General features: G+C 34.4%; 1 protein-coding gene across 1 annotated transcript in view; it reads right to left on the bottom strand.

The window, feature by feature from the left end:
• The window catches only part of IL1RAPL1 (interleukin 1 receptor accessory protein like 1), a 633,102-nt gene that overhangs the window by 286,633 nt on the left and 325,241 nt on the right, over positions 1 to 21,228 (bottom strand). Inside the window, exon 5 of the mRNA XM_063084555.1 lies at positions 1,091 to 1,165. Coding sequence (XP_062940625.1) covers positions 1,091 to 1,165 — 75 coding nt within the window. The remainder of the gene's footprint in view (positions 1 to 1,090; positions 1,166 to 21,228) is intronic.

The following is a 21,228-nucleotide window of genomic DNA, read 5'->3' as shown; positions in this document are numbered from 1 at the left end:
TGCATGCATATGTATTAATTAAAAAAGGGTTGAATTTGCCATCAAAGAAGCATATTAACACTCTGAGATTTATAAATTCTGCATATGTTTATGACTCGAAGTTAGCAAAAATAAGCATTCCCAGTGTTAAAAATCCACTGATTACAATAATTTTATAGATTCTAAAACCATTATATTTTTATGCACTATAACTTTGGATATGTTATTAAAACATTTTCACTCTTGAATTATTAATGTAAGAAGAAATTCCTTAACAAACACGCATAGTTAAAATTACTTTTGATAATCTTTTATACAAAATCACTAAAAGCAAATCATTCTCTGCTGAATTGTATGATATATACAGGCATACTACATTTCAAATAAAAATAAAACCTATGATGATATAATAGAATGTACTCTATATATTTATAATTAAAAGGGAAAATTTACCACAATTTGGTATAACTGAATATAGCTAAATAAGACTCAAAAATCCTAGAGTTAGCTTCAAGGTAAGTATTTTAGAATTCTGATTTGTGTACAACTGAAAATTTTTATCAAAGCATATTGTGTCCATGGCCTTATGTCTCAAATCTACTAGTCCCTTGACCAAAAGTCATTTGCTCACCTTTTATTAATATATTATCCAAAACTTAAGTAGCATAATTTACATTCTATTTGATTACATTAAAATGCTTTTTAACCAAAATGGTGACATTTATTTTAATGAATTTGCATCCTTTCCTCAAAATTTCAAAAATCGCATTTTAATATATTAGTGGATTTTATAACTCAAATTAGTTCCATATTGCCTTTAAAAAAAAAACAATTCAAGCATTATAAAATGGCACTAAAATACCATCACTAAATCTTCAGCCTATCTCATTTCCTAACAACCATCTAAATAGCATATGAGTTTTTATATCCACATGTCCAAGTTGGTCCTAGGGCATGTACTGCAGGGAATGGAATGCTAGGTATGCGGACATTTTCTAATTCTGCTCTCTGTAAATACACATGGGTTTAGCTCAGAGTATCACATCAGGTTACAATCTAGGCTTATTATCTGTCAGAATGTATTGAGAAAAGTGTATTAAGAATTACTCACCCAGCTGAGTCTCCTGAATTGTCAGTTTACTTTCCACAGGATACAAAAGCTTGGGTGGCTTATCAGTCAGAGGGGCTGAAAAACAACAACAACAACAATAATAATAATAATAATACAGAGAATTATAGTTACATTGCATGAACTAAAGGGTAGAATACAGTTTATTTTCCCAAATATTATTCATTCTTAAAGTAGTGTCAAAGCACTCTACCACGTAATGACTTACATATTGCAAGTAGTACCTTAATGCAAGCTGACAAGCTATATTGTACATGAGTAAAATATAAAACTTCTAGATTGACAGTCACATGACACTACTGAATTACAGAATTGGGATTGGTCAGTCCCTAAGAACTTATGACTATGCTTCACAAAACATTTTCAGTTTATGCCTTGTTTTTCTTTTAAAGGGATGTCCCCATTTTTTTTTCTATATTAATTTAAGTTGCATGTTATAAATGTGGCATGTGTTACAACTATTTTTTAGCATACATTGTCTCATACTTCTTAATCTTATTCCTAGTCTCCATACCCTGGATCACATCCCCTTGAAACCTACAGTCTAGTAATTACATTAAGTATTTCCTACATACATATTCTCTAAATGGGGTAGCAATGTGGCATTAAATTAGTACATGTACAAGCATGCACGCCTACACCAAGAAAATATTTTTTAAATGATATTTTCCATTTAGTCTAAACCCTTTATTACTATTACCATTACATTTAATAGTATTTATTGCTAATTTTCAAGACATACTCTCTTTGATTTTAAGCTTCCACACACTTCTGCTCTGTGCTTTTGTCAATTTCAATTATCAGCCTATGAATCTGAGAGTTTTTAATTAAGCGTCTTGAAGTTTCCTATTGCACATTTCATTCCTACTTAAACTAGACTATCTGAACTTTAGGAAAATAGTCAGTTCTCCTTCATTAGCCTTCCTGCCCCCCACCTTGCTTTCTCTGATTGAATTGCCTGAGTCCCTTGAAACCTGTCACTGCAACTTCTACTTTGTATCAAGTGAGAAATGATCAACTAAGGGTTGCTGTACTAAATGTTTTTGCTTTGAAGCCTTTATTTCTTCATTGCCAGGAGGACATGCCAGCTTCGTTGATAACTGGAAGTCTGATCTAGACAGAACTGCCAAGAGTTGACTACATGTACTTATTGCCAGAGGATTCAAGAATTCAAGTTGCTTTGGCAGCTTGCCTTGATCTCTCTTTAACAGAAAACACAATCAGTGCAAAAGGATGATGTACCCCAGGTCAGAAAAACAGATAAGTTTTAAGAATCCTGGTTTGGGAGACCAACCTCACAAAGGAGTGATAGCTTTTGTTCATAACTAATTGAATGCATTATTCATTCACCTTTATTATGATTTAATAAGTGAATGAGAATAAAGGGGAAGGAAAGTTTGGGTAACAGGATGATATCAATTGTTTTGAAATCGTTCTCAAATATATGACATCACTCTTATTAACCTTAAATACTCTTATTTCTTGCCCAAAGTGATCTTAATGGACTTTATTCTCTGACCACCTAAATAATCAGCCTATCCACTCAAAGTTAGCAAAATAGTTCACCATTTGTAGTCAAAAAGCCTGATTTCTTAGACTCCGGTTATCAAACAATTTCAGTGAACTTCAAAAGCAACGATGGTATCAAAATAACTGATTTATTTGGTAAATTAACTCAGTTGATAAAATCTTATGATTATGTTGTTACAAGTAGACAATTTGGCAGTTTGTTACAGAAAGCAACTGAGAGAAATCTTCCCTATTCGAACACATCTCACACTAGTATGTGGTAATAGGAAAAAAGATCTGTAGAGAAAGATAATAAAATCCATATGTAGCACATTTGTTCATAAATATAAAATGGTTTTGTGGTTCTCTACCCAACCCACCACCCACTTTGTGGCATAATCATACATCCTTAAGACCTTTCATATTACTCTCATGTGACAGACTTTAAGTTAACAAAGGAATTCTTTAAAGCTCAGTCATGAAACCATAGAACATTGAATACAGAAAGAATTCTATGGTTGTTATGTTCTTTGATTTTTAAACCATGTTCCCTAAAGCCATATGATTTGTACAGTGCTCCTCTGGACAAATGAAGTGAAAATGGATACAAGTGGTGGCCCTCTGTACTTAACTCCATGTCTTATGTCACCCACTCCTCTTTGACAAAAGCACCTCTGCTTTTATTTACCTTACACATCAGCATTCCCCCAAGATTTTGACTGAACAAATTCAATTCAATTCAACTGATACATATTAAACATTGTAATGTGCCAGATATTGTGATGGAGGATTTTGAGTATCTCTGGTTTCTGCCCTTATATCTTACAGTGATCTGCAGTTTAAAAATAATAAAAATAAATTAAAGTCTGGGTTGATTCAATTCCCTTGTTTTAGACATCTAGGATCTGAGGTGCAAAGAGATTAAATGACTTGCCAAAGGTAACAGCAAATTTAAGCTAGAGTCCTTGCTAGATCTTTTCCTTGCAATTCTTTGTTACATGCTCCTTGAAAATTCTGTCAAGCAACTACTGCATAGATCTGTGCGAAGTCTCCCCTCGAGGTGTGTGTAATCTGTTAAAAGAATGAAAACATGCAACTAAATCATCATAACCTAGAGCAGAGAGCTCTTGCAGTATAATCTGTCATCATGTATCAGTGTCATGTTTTGGTATTATGCTATGACAGGTATTAGTTAGGCACATTTCTCGTATGGTTCGCCTGTCTTTGATAAAAGTAAATGGAAACTTCCAGATAGCACAACAAATGAACTACTAATTTGACACAATGGCAAAATGACTGTGAAAAGGAGGTGACTGCTAAAGCTAAAATGTAGCTCAGTTCCACAGTCATTTGAAGGTGACCGATTTTGCTGCCACAAAGAAAAGACATGCACTGAATTATCCATTATTTAAATGTTTTGGGCACATTATGGTGTTTAATAAATATTGGTTGAATTTAATTCACATAAGACTGAACTGGAAAGGTGGAACTAAAAGGAAATTCAAGCAAATTACTTACAATAAAAAAAGCAAAGTTATGAGCGTTAGACCATGAAATTTTATTGTCAAGAAAACAAAGTGTCTTTGGGGGACACTTTTGTCTCTAATGCACACATACACACGTGCACACTCAAACACTAACTGAAATCACTGGAAAACTAAAGAATGTACAACAGCACAAGGTGGTTTTAAATCCTATTTTGTTTACCAAGAAAACAAAACAATTATACTAGAGACATTTCTCTTACTAATTAAGCATTAAATACAACTTTGTATCTACCAACAATAGTATTTTTAAGCCCTCATTTCATTTTTCAGAACATCCTATTGACAACATTAAAGCTGATAGAGTCATTTAAAATAATAACAGACCTCTCTTACAGAGTTACTAATATATGTCAATTTACAAAACTGTTCTTCAGAGTAGAAAGGGAATTTTAAGGACGTTCATTTTGCTTACTAGCTGCCAGTTAGAGAAACATCTAGAAGTCGGTATATATGAAGACGTGCACAGAATTGATTCTCCTTATCCATGTCAAGGTTCCCTAACTATTCATAAAGGTATATAGTCTCTCCTTCTTTTCCCCATTACTTGTACATGTGAGTTATGGAACAGTGAAAAATAGGATGCTTTCTTCCTAAAACAAAAATGACAACAGACCAGGGTAAAGAGTCCCAGATTATTGAGTCTTTCTAATATTTGTAAAGAGGAGAGAAATGTGAGGTATCTAGGATGAATGTACCTTTCTCTGTTGAACAATCGCCCCTTAAAATTTAATTTTAGTTTCTCACATATTAATCCCTCAAATACTATTAATAATACTGGATGCTTCTTGGATACCTATACTTATCCTACCATAAAATTTGTTTATTCAAAATCATAGATAATTTTCATAATATATTTAAACTAGTTTCTTTGTTTCCACTTTGTTTCTTAGAAGCATTACAGTAAAGTAGAAATGATCACATGCTTAGCTCTCAGAAAGACATGGGTCTAATAATTTCTGACTCTGCCTTGCTGAGAGTTGCCTGCAAGTTGGAGAAGTTATTCAATATCTCTTAGTCTCAGTCTTGTCATATGTAAAATGTGACATAAATAGTCTTCCCAAATGGATTGGTGTGAACATTAAATAGAATAACAGATTAAGTGCATGTATACAGTAGATAGAAAATAAATCTATTGTATGATATCCATCAAAGTCTGGGACACTAGCATTTAGCATTCTATGTAGCCTGATAAGAAAAATATTACTGTTTATAAAATAATAAACTAGGATAATTTTTAACCAAAGGTTCAAAAGGAGTTTAAACCCTGACTTTAAGAATCATTAGTACTTTTCACATTAGTTTCCACAGTAGGGGAGTTGATCTGTCTTCAATAATTTAATCCAACAAAAGCATTTTGAAGATTTTTGTATATGCAAAGCAATGTACTGGGACTGTAAAGAACTCAAAGATAAACAAAACACAACTTTTAAAGATTGTAAGACCTCACAGAGCTTACAATCTAGATAATTATAAGTGCCTCCATAATTCAATTTCGAGAGCATTTATCAAGTACCTAAAAGTAGTAAGTACTAAATTAGAGATAAAAGGATGAAAATGGCATTTAGTTATCCATAAAGATGCTCATAGATGAGAGCATATTTATGATGCATTGTGGTAACTTCTTTATAACCTCATTTCAATCCACCAGCTAAACTGGTCACAAAGCGATATTCACAGATTTACACCGCTGACAATAAGACATGCTTTGTGGCAATTTTACTGACTCACTCCACTTTACAATGGGTTATTTGTTATTGCATAGTTTTTTAACATAAAAGAATTGACAAACAACTCTTGTTTTCCTAGCCAGTCAAGGGAATGTGGATCACCCATTGAGCTTCAACCTCTAAATGATTCAGAGTGGAATTTCAGTTCTGCTTACTTTGGCATGGAATGTTTTAACATTAGTTTCTAATAGTGGAGCATAGATCTGGTGAAAGTGGTAGCATGTAGACACGATCTCATGGTTCTTGGAGAAGAAAGTAATGAACAGGAGAAAATACCGACATATGCAAGGTAAATCCATTTGGGGGGAAAACAATGCATTATTTTTCACTTATCTCTTGGGGTTAGCAAAATTTCTCCATTCTGTTGCAAATAATTATAGTGATTCACAACAGTCATGGAGACTCAAAAGCCTCAAAGAGGGAGGACTGGAAAATCACCCAAGCAGAAAGGTGCAGGGAGAGCAGTTTATGAATAAACTAAATGATATACAAGATAACCTCGATTTAAGTCTCAAAGTGACAGAAAAAAATAGTTCCAAGGACATAACTTTTAATATACTTATCAAAATACATGTATTGAGGAAAATCAAGAAAATCATTTGACTAACTTTGATACTTAGTATTTTATTCATTTAGTTTGATAAGTATTGCTCATAATGAAAATAAGACAAATACATTCATTCATTCATTTGGCAAATATTTTTAAAGCATCTCCTCTTTGCCAGGCACTGTTCTAGTCACTAGGGGATATAACAGTGAACAAGACAGATAAAACTCCTGCTTTTATGGAGCCTGCATTCCAGAGAGAGATGTAAAACATGTAAATGAATACAAACATAATATAATGCCAGGTGTAGTGGATTGAATTATGTCCCCCAAGTTCATGTATTAGAAACTTAGCTCCCACTGTGACTGTTAAGAGGATGGGAAATCCTATTAAGGTAATTGAAAGGTGCAGCCTTGAAGTGGTGATTGGATTGTAGGATTGTGCTGTAGCGAATGGATTAAAACTGGTGGTCAGGGGTGTGGTTCTGAGGGCTTTAAAAGAAGAGATAAGAGAGTCTGTGTCTCTTTCTGCTCCCTCTGCTCCACCATTTTCACAATGTGATACTCTGCCATCACGGTGGCCACCACTGAGACCTTCAACAGCTGTGTTCCCTGGCTTTTGGACTTTGTAGCCTCAGAAACTCTAAGCAATATATTTTGTTTTCTTTATAAACCACCCAGTTCCATGTATTTTGTTATAAGCAACAGAAACATACTAATACACCAGGTGATTATAAGCACTATAAAAAATAAACCAGCTAAAGAGATAGAGGCTAATGCAGGCCCTATGAGAGGACTGTCAGGAAAGTTTTCTTTGAAGATGGTTTGAAACAGATGTGTGTGAAGGGAAGAAATGAGCCACATGAATACCTGGAGGAAGTATATGACAGGCAGAGGGAAGAACAAGTGCAAAGGCATTGAGATGGGAATATACTTGGAATGTTTGAGGTTTAGCAAAGAAAGCCATTGTAGCTACATTGATGTAAGAAAAGAGTGGCAATGAGTTCAGAGAAAGCCATGGGCCAGTGCAGGCAGGGCCCTGTAAGAACATGGAGAGAACTTGGGTTTTATTCTAAACATAATGGAATTTCTTTGAAGAGTTTTGAAAAAAGAAGAGCACCTGGTATCATTTATATTCCAGGAGTATCATTCTGGCATCTTGGTGTTCAAGGCTGGGAGGATGAAGTGGTGTAGAAGCAGGAAGACAATTAGGAGGATATTGAAGTAGTCCCCTGAAAGGTGATTGTACCATAGTGCTGGTGGTGGAAGTGGTAGGATTTTTTTCTTTAGGAATCTATTTGGTAGGCAGAGGTAAGATTTACTGATGGACTAGATGTGGAATGTAAATGAATGTTCACGAGTTAAGGGGGATCACCAGTTATGAGCTTGAACAAATACTTTAATGGTGGCACCATTTAATAATATGAGGAGGCAGTAAAACGGGGGCAGGTTTATGGGTGAGTAGGTAACAAAAAACAAGATTTATAAATCAATTTATTCACAACCCTTTATCCATAGAGGCTAATTTTACTATTGATCATTGATTTATATTTTGAAAAACTGAACCACTAACTTACAATACATATTCTCTTTGTGGTCTCCCAAAGGACTGAAAAAAAGATGGTGTTAAATAGTTTCACATTTCAAGCTAATGTCATATTCATTTATTATGAGATACATGAATATCATCATGTTTAATTTAGTTTTTCCTCATTTTTTAAAAGATTTATTAACAAGTACTGTTCTAACATGAGAGTGATGGAATTTATATTTAATCACTTTCCAATATCTTGATAAACCTCCCAAGTGACATAAACAATGAAATGACTATATATATATATATATATATATATATATATATATATATATATATATTTTTTTTTTTTTTTTCAGAATAGAATCCCTCAAGAATACTAAGAGAAAAGCTAGTCAACATGAAGATAATGTTAGAGTTCAGGGTCTCTATCCATTTTTCACCTTTTACATTTGTCTCCTAAGCCCCAAATTCTATTATCTGCAGTACTGCCTGATTCATCCAAACTCATGAAAAATCCCAGAACTTATTCAATCACCCACCAAACTCTAATTCTGACCAAAAGAGCTAAGAAAAACATGGAGGGTAAGAGGGCAAACAAAAGAGAGCATGGGTAGGCATAGAATGAATAAAGTTGGTTTAATATTTTAAAATTTCATTTGTAAAACAATTGCTGTAGTGGATTTTGCATAAATGTTGTGGAGATGAATTCTAACTGATTGCATGACTGATTTCAACCACTTTAAATAAATTTGTGTGTGTCGTCAAAGCTAAAGCACAAAAAAGAAAAAATGGTGAGAAGAAAGAAACAATACGTAATTACTGAGGGAAATGATGATGAACCCTAGGAAATGGATGCTGATTGATGTAATGGCTATAATCGAGTAGGTGAGCATGCCAACTACTGTTTTCACTTCTGTTGACAGGCAAAAAAAAAAAGTTAACGATCACTAATTAGCTGCTACGAACAATAGAAATTGTGTGTCCTGTAAGAGAAAGTATCTCTTCTCTAGTAATGAGAAAGTACGCAAAATTATCATAGCATATCATTTCTTCTTTTTATATTAGCAAAAAAGGCCTTCCAGAAATAAAAAATGAAAAATCCCAAGTTATTTAGAAATTCTTATTAAAAGAAAATTGTAGAATAGACAAAAGACACCATGTTACTACGAAAGTCAGAGCATTTTAAATTCTCTTCCTCACTTGGGATGTCACAACAAGACATTACATTCCCATAGCATAGTACAGTGTCATTTAATGGTCTTTTAGATTATATCGAGTTGGTTTATTTATAGTTGTACTTCTGTAAATGATATTTACATTTCTTGGCTTTCTGTTCATAGTACACAATCCTGTACAATTACTAACTTGTATGGCTTTAAGACAGTGGTTCTCAACTTGGGTTGTCACTTGACAATGGATGCTGCTAAACATCTTACAATGCACAGGAGAGCCCCCCATGCCTTCCAAGAATTATTAGCCTCAGATGTTAATACTGCTCAAAAATGCTGAGGTTGAAAAATCCCTGCCCTATGATAACTGTATTAAAAGTGGTTTTATTATCTATATTTCAAACCTGATTGGGAAGAGAATTCCATTTTCGGGTAGACAGAAAGCTATTGGGAGCACAGGAACTAATAAAACAGAGTGGTGGAAGCTGCAGCCTGGGCTAACATAGAGTGGACCACAACCATGAAGGAAGTCATGTAGGGTGAATCAAACCCTGCAGAGGCTTAGTACCCAGAAAGATCAGGTATGACAGGATGCAGGGGAGAGATGCAAGGCCAAAATGAGAACTAATTGAGTCTACATAAAGAATGAGTAGCCTACTCTTCTCCCTTTCAAACCTTTATAGGAAGAATGACCACCACCAAGGTTTCTTCCTGCACAACCCAAACAACTAAAAATCAAGAGGTTCTTCTCTAACAATATCAAATAAACCACTTAATGCAAAATAGCAGAGGCATTCCAGAACTTCAGAAATAATTCAAATGTATTTCAAAACATTTAGCTTTTGAAATATCATAGAATTATTTCACAGCGAGAGCTTCCAAACACTATTAGACTTCAGTTAGTTATGGAAGTTAATTGCAATCACTGAACACATATTTACCAAAAGAGGTAGAAAAAATGATATGCTATGATAATTTTGTGTACTTTCTCATTACTAGAGAAGAGATACTTTCCCTTACAGGACATACAATTGCTGGGAATTGACTATTTTCCCTAGAAGCTAATTAGTGATTGCTAATTTTTTTCTTGCTTGTCAACAGAAGTGAAAACAGTAGTTGGCATGCTCACCTACTCAAGTTTTTTGGTAAGTAGCAATAAGTATTCAATGGATCTGGCATAGGATTAAACATAAAGTAGCTCATGTAATATCTCAATTTATCATTAAACGTTGACATAGCACCCTCTGCTTAATTTCACAGACAGAACATTAAGTAGATGCATTGTTAGCTGGAAATTTCAATGTAAATTTAAGGCTCGTAAGACACAAGAACATAAACAAAAGATTGCAACTAAGCATATGCATAGAAAAAAATAAAACTTATGTTTTGTGGTGTGCAGTTACATTATTTCGTTTGATCATCAGTTTGCTACAAAGAAACAGAAACTTCTCCCAAAATGGACAGCCAATGAGGATAAAAGCCAGGATTTGAACCCAGCCTTCTAATTTTAATGGTTACATGCTAACCATTTTTGTAGATTGCTTTTCAACATTTGTGTTTTCCAATGTGGTTTCTACTAGACACCTTGTTTTTCCTGATGATATGACGCAAACTGGATGGAAACTATTTTGGTGGAGTTTGGAAACAGGGATGAAAAGGTCTACGTAAATTTAATAGACTTTATTAGGACGAAACTCTATTTGACAACAGCTAAATTTTTACTGTGGGATTTGAGTAAGTCTGATCCTGCTTTTGTAAAGACTGGATGGGAGGATTATGTCTGTTATTGGTTTTCATAAGCAGAACTCCTTAATGATTACAAGACTTGATGATGACATGCAATTTGAGGCTCTCATGAAAAAAGGTAGGCATTCTAGAAATCTCATTAACGCTGTTAACAAAAAGAAAATGAGCCTTAATAAGTATGTTCTTCATTGAAATTCAGTGTTTATGAATAGAAAGCCAAAATTTTAAGTTCTTGTAGCAATTTTATGAAATATTAGAAATGTCCCTTAGAATGACATTTAGAACAATTTAGAAAGACATTAGAATGTCCTTTAGGATAGCTCAAATCTTGTGAAAATAACTTCATTTTTGCATAAAATGTGAAAACATAAAGTTAACCAAATAAATCTACTACTACTAACTACACTGTATTTTTCTAGATGAATTAAAATTCATTGGAGGTCAGCTTCTTTAGGGACAATAATAAAATGTTTGTCAAATATTGATATACTTAACTTTTGCAATTACTTTCACTTTCTTAACCTCCATCAATGATGAGGCTACGCTGGGAGATAGCACAGGTTCTTTTGATATTCTATGAATCTGAGCTAACTTCTGTATATTTGGTACCATGAAATGCCAATATAATGGTAATATAAATATTGTGCATATATAATAATGGTAATATAAATATCTGCAGGCTGACTAGTATTTGGTGGCATTACTGCTTAAAAAAACATAATTAGCCTACCTCCCTTCCTTTCTTTTTTCTTTCCTTCTTTTCTCCCTTCCTTCCTTCTACCTTCCTCCCACCTTCCTTCCATCCATCCATCTACTCCTCCTTTCATTTCATCTTTCCCTTCTTCCCAAGAAACATATCTAGAAGGCAGACTGAAGAAAAATATTTTGTTTATTCTACCCTGGTACAGGAAAAAAAAAAAAAAATAGAGCCCTGCTTTTCCATTCATTCATTTATTTAACAAAGAGAACAGCTATAACTTACTTTCCTAGATCATCATCACTTTTTAGGGTTTAGACTAATTGTTGTCATTCATCTAACACTGTTGAAAAAGCTATTTTATAAAAAAATTATTATTTAACAAATAATAATGTCTCACCAAAGAGGATTTCGGGCAGCTTCAACTCTGTCTAAAAGCTTACTAAATAGTTCCTATGGTGGTTTTCTATTGTTTCGTAAATGAAAGTCTATCACAAGTCATTAAAAACATGATTACTATTAAAAAAAAAAGAAGCACAAGAAAGAAAAACATGCCTATGAGCAATAAGATCAGGCACCCTTTAAATAAAATTTGCTATTCAAATCTAATTATGCTGCAGATGCTGTTTTATTACTTTTTGCTATCAATGCATAGCCAAGAGTTAGTTGGTAACAAACGGAGGCTAGTCGTTTTAAATATTTTCTTTGCAGCGATGCAGGAACAAACTGCAAATTTATTCTTAGCTGTATTGAATACCATTCATATTGTCAAAAGAAAAGGAAAAAAAAAAAAACCAAATAAACAAAATCCCGTTACAAACAACAACACAAGCAAAATGTTGAAAATTGCTGAAGCTGGGTCCATGGGGTTTCATTATGCTGTGCTTTCTGGTTTTTTTTTTTTTTTTGTCTCTTATGCTTGAAATTGTACATAATAAAACTAGTTTCTTTAAAAAAATGCCATGGATATGAAAATTTTAGTGTTTGGTAAGTTTTTGAGTGTTGTATATAGTGCATACATCTACATACCTACATATACATACGTTCATATACTAAGCTATAAATAGTAACTTTAGAGTCAAGTTTATAACAAGAAATTAAATGGATTTGCATATATGCCAGCTCAAAGTAATACCACAGTTCTATTTGCTCAGCGAAATTAGTTTCTATTACATCCTAACATTTCTTTGTTTAAAATATAGCAAAAGCATTTTTATTTTAGGGAAAAAAAAGAATAGAAAATCACTAATACAATTCATCAGTTAAATATTACTGAATTACAAAATACCCCAAAACTTAGAGGCTTAAATGGACATCGATTTATTATTGTTTATGAGTCTGCAAGACAGCTGGGAGGTTCAGCTGATCTAGGCCATGCCTGAATGATGTTTCCTTGGCTCACTCATGCAGCTGTGGTCAACCGCAGGTCAAGCATGTGGCTTTGCTCATCTTGGCTGTGCTTGCCCACATTTCTTACATTTTACCAAACTAAGGCTTTGACTCAGTAACTGATAGGAAAGCAATAGAGGTTTGTAAGCAGGAAGTAATGTGATCCAATGTGAATTTTTTTCCTGCTCCTTTAAAGTCTGGAACAATCCTCAAGGTGCTCTGCATCAAGCACACTGAACATTTTATCCTTTCCTCAATTCAGCATTCCCTTGGATTCTTTTGGAGCGTCCCTCCTTTGCTCCTTCTATAATGCTGTATCACTCCTTCAAAAATCCTAAGCCATCCTTCCATAACTACCATAGATGTCAATTTTTCAGCTAAACTTTCTTCACTCCTGCCGGGGCCCCCAAACACAACTTCCTTACTTCTCTGTCCAGCCTATAAGAGACTGAGTTGTAGCTTTTCCTTTTATGCATCATCTGACTTCCCCCTGAGACTGTAAACTCACTGAGAATACAGATTACAATACTGCTGTTTTTCTAAAATTTTAAAAGCATTTTTTAACCTTCATTTCCCTAATGTTTTTAGTGTTTTTCATTAACAGGTAAAACATAGTAAATGCTCAAAATAATTTTGTGGAGTGTCTAGTCAATGAAAGATTTAACTGTGTTTCATGCATTCTACTTTAAGAGTCATTAATTGCTCTGTTTTTCTAAAGATTTGCATTAAAAACTGTTGATTAAAAAACACATTTTTGATGGCTGATGGGATATACCTCAGTACTTTAGAACACTTACTTATCTTGAAAATACACTACAGGAATCCATAAAAATGACTATTAATACCCTTTGAAAAATATTAAGTACTAGCTATTTGTGTATTTATATGAGAGATACATCATCCTTCTTGTATGACCAGGAGTTACTATATTTAGCTATTTCACTCATCTTGGGAAAATATTTAATTTTTCTGCTTCTCTTTTGGTCCACCTATAATGTGAATACAATCAATAACTCAATCAATAATACATAAACTTCTACCAATGATTAGCCTAGCATGTGGGCTGGTATCATAGGTCAACGCCAAATAAGTACAAAACAAGATACTCACATATGAGTAATTTTACACTCTGGTTGAACAGACATGAGCCTATTAGGTCTTTTGATTACTTAGATAAACTGAGTTTAAAATTTAAGTTTTTTTTCTTAAAATATGTAACTTTATATTTGTATATATGAGTTACTAATATGTGTTCCAAAACTGTATGATATTTCTAAAAATTGTGATATGTCTTGGTTTATGTCATCAGTCACAGTTATGGATATTATGAAAAAAAAATTGTTGTAGGCCACAGAAAAAACGAAATTTCTTTAATTGGACCTTTAACTTTGACCATTTTAAGTCTTGATTTTGCACAGTAAATTGCTTTATTTTGATGCTTTTTTTTTCAGAAAGCTCTTCTTCACAAATCCTAAAATGTTTTATCCTCAAGGAGGTTCATGGGATACTCTAAAATACAAACCTCTGCTGCTGCCTTTGACATTATTCAATTGGACTTGGTAAGAATTTTAAAGCTCCAATTAAAAAGTTGGACATAAAATTGCTAACCTAACATCAAGCAGAACAAAAATGAATTACATGGGACTAAACTGATAATAGTCTGAAATAATTTTTTAAATGACTTTTTGTTTGAAATATTGCTGATTCTTTTTATATTTTTCTTTTCAGATTTAATAAAACCATTCTTTCTCTTTTGCACTATTTATAACTTTACAGTAATTTAGTAAAGTATACTTTTATGAGCAAAATTGAAACATTTACTTCTCTCTCTACTTGATCCCTCCAGGATTTTGAAACTATTCATGAGTATTCTTATTTTACGGCAATACAGTTATTTGCATAAGTTCCGTAAGAATCTGTTTTCCTCTGTAACAAGATAATTGGAAACATTGGTTATTTTATCAAGGCTTTGATGGGAATGTCATATTTTCAGATATGATCAAACTGCTTTAAGGAACTGAGGTTGACTTTTATAGAGCCAATAAAAATCCCCTTGAAAAGACTAGTCTGATACTTTGTCTACCTGATTTCAAGGTTCCTGACCTTGCGGTATGTGAAAAATGTCAATTTCTTTCTTTCTTTCTTTCTTTTTTTTTTTTTTTTGAAAAATGTCAATTTCTGACAGGCCCAGGAATCTCAAAATATTCTGGGGACCTCTGGAAGAGAGGAATTCATTCAACTCATACAGGTACAGTCTGAGAGTGAGTTAAATCCTTGAATTGGCTTCCTAACTCTAGAGACATTTAGAGGTCTAATCACAGATTCCTTATAAAAGTCCCAGAGAAGCCAATTTAAAAGAGCCTATTTAATAAATTACTATTTTTGCTACACTTTATGCAATTAATCAGGCCAGAGACTAAATTTATTTTGTAAATGAATTAGTCTTGTTGTAAATATCTTTGGTAGAAAGGGGAACTGGAGAGAGAAAAATTATATTTTCATAAAAACAAACAAAAAACTACAGTGCACTTGTTATTAGATTCTTGCAATACCCATAGTTTTTGAGTTTTTATTATCTGGACTGAATCCTTAATTTCTAATTTCCTACAATATCTGACTCTCTAGACTAACATTTTCAGTTTTTCTTACACATTCCTGACTTGGAATTACTAGAAATTAAAGCTGCCTTTTTCCTAAGACTCTGCAGGCTGAAGCAAGTCAACTTGGCTTTGAAGAAAAATCAACATTAATAACTTGTACTTGGGTAAGCTTTGTAAAGCAAACTGCAATCCAGAAAAATCTGTCATATTGCCACTAATCTTCTCTGCTGACGGCCCTCCAGACTCAGAGAGTAGCTTATAGGCTGCTCCATACATAACCTTTTTTTGTCCCTGTTTCCATAGAAATACTTCTTATTAAGAATCTGTTTGCCTACATCATATATGGAGGCCTAGCCCTGAGAGTCTTGAGAACTCACCCACAACATCATTTTCTAGAATGAGACAAAACTGTTTATTTAATTGGACTGAACTATTCCCAGGAATGGAAAACTGGTTTGAATTTGCCACTCAACTACTAACTCAATTTTTCTGTCCATAACCACCAACTAAGTTTTTAATATGTGAAACTTCTAGGGAGGTTTTCAGGCAGGGAGTGTTGGGGCTCAGAGGATGTTACCCCAAAATGTGGTGCTTTAACATGCTGAAATAAAGAAGCATCCTTAAGGTCTCTCTAACCTCCTCCACCCCTCCTGTTTCTCAATTCTCTCTCACTCTCCAAAGCACAGGATGAAGCTGTTCCCTTATCTGCCTAAAGTCCAGATCTGCCAAAGAAGATGTTACCTCTGGTCCTTTCTCTGAGTTTTCATTAGCTTAACTCATATCACAGGAAGAAAGACTGGAGTCTGTCAACACTTGGACAGAGTTTTGTTACAGACCATTGTCTTCTGTTTTGGTCCCATTAAGTATTTTGAAGAGAATCATTTACCAGTCATTGTCTGCTCTGCGGGCCAAATAGACTTTGTCCCAGACCATTATATGTTCTCAAGCCCACTGAATTTCCCCGAGAATCATTTAATCCTCCACCCCCATTTTCCCTTTTCCTATGAATATGGATGTATAAGCTCTGTATCCCACTGGAAAATTGAGAAATTACTCTCTTGTGACTTCCCTGTGCATTTCTCCCTCCTAGCACAATAAAATAATAAAATTTGTTATGCCTTTTTTTTCATATTAATCTGTTTATTCAGTTGTTTTCAGAGAACCTTCAGAGGGTTGAAAGGGAAGTTTTCCCTCAGCCCCTACATGACCAACAATTCAACAATGAATGAAAGACAATGTTTAACGAAACAATGAAGCACGTAGTCCTGGCTATGAGTGATTTTGCAGTTCTAAGTTAAAAGAAGAGTAGAATATTAATCAGAGAGAGAAATTCGTGGATGAGGGACATATAGCAGGTGCAGCAAACAATGTACCTGTCCCAGGTTACCCAAGAAAGACCAAGAATTTCCTTGTTCACTAGGGTCTCTCACACACACTCGAGAAAGAGTCAGTTTTCTATTGCTATGGGAACATACAATGAAGGAGGAAGTAAAGACAACAACATAAGAAAATCAAAACTTGGACATCAATAAGACAAACACGAACACCATAAAGTTGTTTCAAGTATGTCTCAATTAAGTACAATATTAATGGTTAATAGACGCCTTTATTACACCCCTTTAGTAGACTTCTTGGCCTCCTTTGTCTGTAATGGAAAGAACAAATATTTTAGAGTCAGGAAGTCCTAGGTGGAAACCTTAGCTCTGTTTCATTACAAAATTGTTTTATGCAAATTGCTTCATATGTTTGAAGCTCAGTTTCCTCATTTGTAAGATAGGTATGAAATGTATCTCTTGAAAAAATGTATATGACTTAAGGGCTTATCATGAAGTTTATTTATTGATTGATTGATTTGCATTTTATTTATTTATTTATTTTATTTTTATTTTACTTCTCAATATACATTGTAGTTGATTTTCATGCCCATTTACCCATTCCTGTCCACCCCCTCCTCTACCCCCACGACATCATATCTGTTCACTTAAATAGTTCAAGGAATTTTTGTGGTTATTCTGTCTACTTCCACCCCCCACCCTTGATTTGTTTGTGTGTTTACTTATTTATTTTTAGCTCCTACAAATAATTGAGAACATGTGGTATTTCTCTTTCTGTGCCTGACTTATTTCACTTAATGTAATTTTCTCTAAGTCCATCCATGTTGTTGTGAATGGTAGTGTTTCATTCTTTTTTATAGCAGAGTAGTATTCCATTGTGTAGATATACCACAGTTTCCTTATCCACTCATCAGATGATGGGCATTTGGGCTGGATTCAACTCTTCACTATTGTAAATAGAGCTGCAATAAACATGGGAGTACAGGTATCCCTTTGGCATGATGATTTCCATTCCTCTGGGTATATTCCCAACAGTGGAATAGCTGGGTCATATGGTAGATCTATCTGTAATTGTTTGAAGAACCTCAATACCATTTTCCATAAAGGCTGCACCATTTTGCAGCCCCACCAATAGTGTATGAGGGTTCCTTTTTCTCCACAACCTCTCCAGCACTTATCATTCACAGTCTTTTGGATATTAGCCAACCTATCTGGAGTGAGATGGTATCTCAAAGTGGTCTTGATTTGCATTTTCCAGATGATGAGTGAGGTTGAGCATTTTTTCATGTGTCTGTTGGCCATTCGCATATCTTCCTTTGAGAAATGCCTATTCGGCTCCTTTGCCCATTTTTTAATTGGGTTATTTCTTTTTTTTGCTGTAAATTTGTTTGAGTTTCTTATATATTCTGGATATTAATCCTTTGTCAGATGTATATTTTGCAAATATTTTCTCCCACTATGTTGGTTGTCTTTTAACTCTGTTGATTGTTTCTTTTGCTGTGCAGAAGTTTTTTGTTTGATATAATCCCATTTGTTTATTTTTCCTATAGTTGCCTGTGCTTTTTGGGTCCTATTCATGAAGTCTGTACATACTCCTACTTCCTCGAGTGTTTCCCCTATGTTTTCTTTACGGAGTTTTATTGTTTCAGGATGTATATTTAATTCTTTAATCCATTTTGAGTTGATTTTGGTATATGGTGAGAGGTACAAGTCTAGTTTCATTCTCCTACATATGAGTATCCAATTTTCCCAGCACCACTTGTTGAAAAGGCAATCTCTTCCCCAGTATGTAGATTTGCTGTCTTTGTCAAAGACCAGATGGCTGTAGGCATATGGACTGATTTCTGGGTTCTCTATTCTATTCCCTTGATCCATGTGTCTATTTTTATGCCAGTACCATGCTGTTTTGGTTATTATAGCTCTGTAATATAGTTTAAAGCCAGGTAGTGTTATGCCTCCAGCTTTATATTTTTTGCTCAGGATTGCTTTGGCTATGTGTGGTCTTTTGTTGTTCCATATAAATGTCTGGATAGCTTTATCCATCTCAGAGAAAAATGTCATTGGAATTTTGATGGGGATTGCATTGAATCTGTAGATCACTCTGGGTAATATGGACATTTTCACAATGTTAATTCTTCCAATCCAAGAGCAAGGGATATCTTTCCATCTTCTTGTGTCATCTTTAATTTCTATCAGTTGTAGTCAGGGTAGATGTTATTGTGCCTGGTACATCAAATGTGCTCCATAAATGCTGATGTACATTAATACTAGTATTAGGGGTTTTAATGCCTCCAAGAAAGGAGGATGGGCCATTTCAGAAAGAGGGAGCAACATGAATTAAGAAACAGGGCTGAACTTGTTATATCTTGTGAGCAGAGATCAATGAGGCAGTGGGACACACTGGATCAGACTCATCTTGTGAAATAAGGGCAAATAGGTATCTCCACATGCATTTAATTGAACAAATGAACAAACATAGAAATCATGAGGTAGAGCCCAGATACTAATCATCTCTCATGATTAATTTACTAATAAACAATAGGTTGTCTCCGTTGCTTTTTCTCATTGTAAATTGACATTAGTTTGCAAATTTTGACTCACAAATCTACAGACCCCAGAATGCTCTTGCTTGGATTATACAATGCTTCAAAGACAATGGCTTCAAGCAATACCTAATTCTAAAATGATTAACCTAGCATAGAGGCACTGCTAAACACAGAGCACTAACCTCATTGATGATTGTCAGATCATCTAAAATGGAGAGGTGGGTGGTAAACATCACATGGTCTGTAGGACCCAAAGGCAAATTATTACTTACTCCAGGACCCACTAGAAGAACAATGCAGATGCCAGAATTTACCTTAATTCAATACAGTAAAGCCTGCAGATATGACTTTGATGGCACTTTCAGTCAACAGCACTGTCATTTGCCACATCATCAAACAAAAAAAAGACAATAGAGAAAGCAAACACAGCTAGAGTCAGCCAGCTAATGTCCAACAATGTTAGCCACATTAAACGATTAGATTAGGTCTGCTTTGATGCCTTCATTCTCAAATTAGTGGTCTATTAATTTAATTTCTGCCTGCTGGTACCACTATGGGTTGTTAACACCTCAAATTAATATTTGTTGAGCCTGATAAATTGCTATATTATGCTTATTTTTCATCTTGGCTCCTAAGATTATATAGTTTAGTGTGTAAACTTGAGCTGCACTGTCCAATATAGAAGTTAGTAGGCTCAGTCACACGAGCCATACTTTATGAGCTCAATAACCACATATGTCTAGAGGTTACCATATTGGAAAAGCAGATCTAGAACATTTCCATGAATCCAGAGAAAGTTCTATTAGGCAGTGCTGGAGTTATTCTCAACTTTTCTCATGTCATGGCGCATAATGGAAATTGTAATATTTGTAGAGCACCCCGGGGTAAACAATCTCTTGATCAGAAATGATTTGTCTAGGGGCTGCAGCTGCTTCTGAGAGCTTGGGGGAATATTTATCTCGGCATGCTCAAAGTCCATTCAGAGTAAAATCGTGTGCCACTGCACATCAGTTGGGAAGCTATGCCTCAGCCGATACCAAGCCCAGTACCATCAATGAAGTGTAGTGGCTTGTCCTCTTGAAAAAAATTGCTAATAAGGTTTCTATTTCTAGTTAAAAGGACATGTAATTTCAATGTCAAGGAGATTAAAAGATCCTCTTTCTGGCCCAGGGCACCAGAACTTATTCTTCCTATCCAATTGTAACTTTGTAACTTTGTACCCCTTTACCAACCTCTCCTCATCCCGCCTCCCCGCTTCCTTTCCCTGACTCTGGTAACCACTATTCTACTCTCTATTTTTTTCTTTTTAATTTATTTCTTCTTAATTGATTCTTGATAGATATATTTACGGAGTACAGTGTGATATTTGGGTACATTAATATAGTGTGCAATGATCATATCAGGGTATTTAGTGTATCCATCACCTCAAACACTTGTAACATTCAAAATCCTCTAAAACCCAAACTAACAGATATTACTGAGTGTGTACTACAGGAAAGGCTTTTGCTAATGTTACGACAAACACTAATACTGAATTTCAGGGTCCCTGCTCCCCAAAGAATTAGCAAACTCACTGGTAATATAGAACAAAACTATCCCTCTCACTTATGAAATATAACTAAATCATAAAAAGAATGCTGGAAATATTAGGACAGGGTTTTAAGATAAAAGAGTAAGATGTTCACTTCTCACTTATTGAAATAAGAAGACAGGAAGGAATAGGGAAGGGGAGTTGCTTGGAGGAGACACAGAAGACAAGTTGTAGATGCTGAG

The sequence above is a fragment of the Cynocephalus volans genome, chromosome X, assembly GCF_027409185.1.
Source record: "Cynocephalus volans isolate mCynVol1 chromosome X, mCynVol1.pri, whole genome shotgun sequence".
Classification (NCBI taxonomy): Eukaryota; Metazoa; Chordata; class Mammalia; order Dermoptera; family Cynocephalidae; genus Cynocephalus; species Cynocephalus volans.
This window is presented reverse-complemented; position numbering and strand designations above follow the sequence as displayed.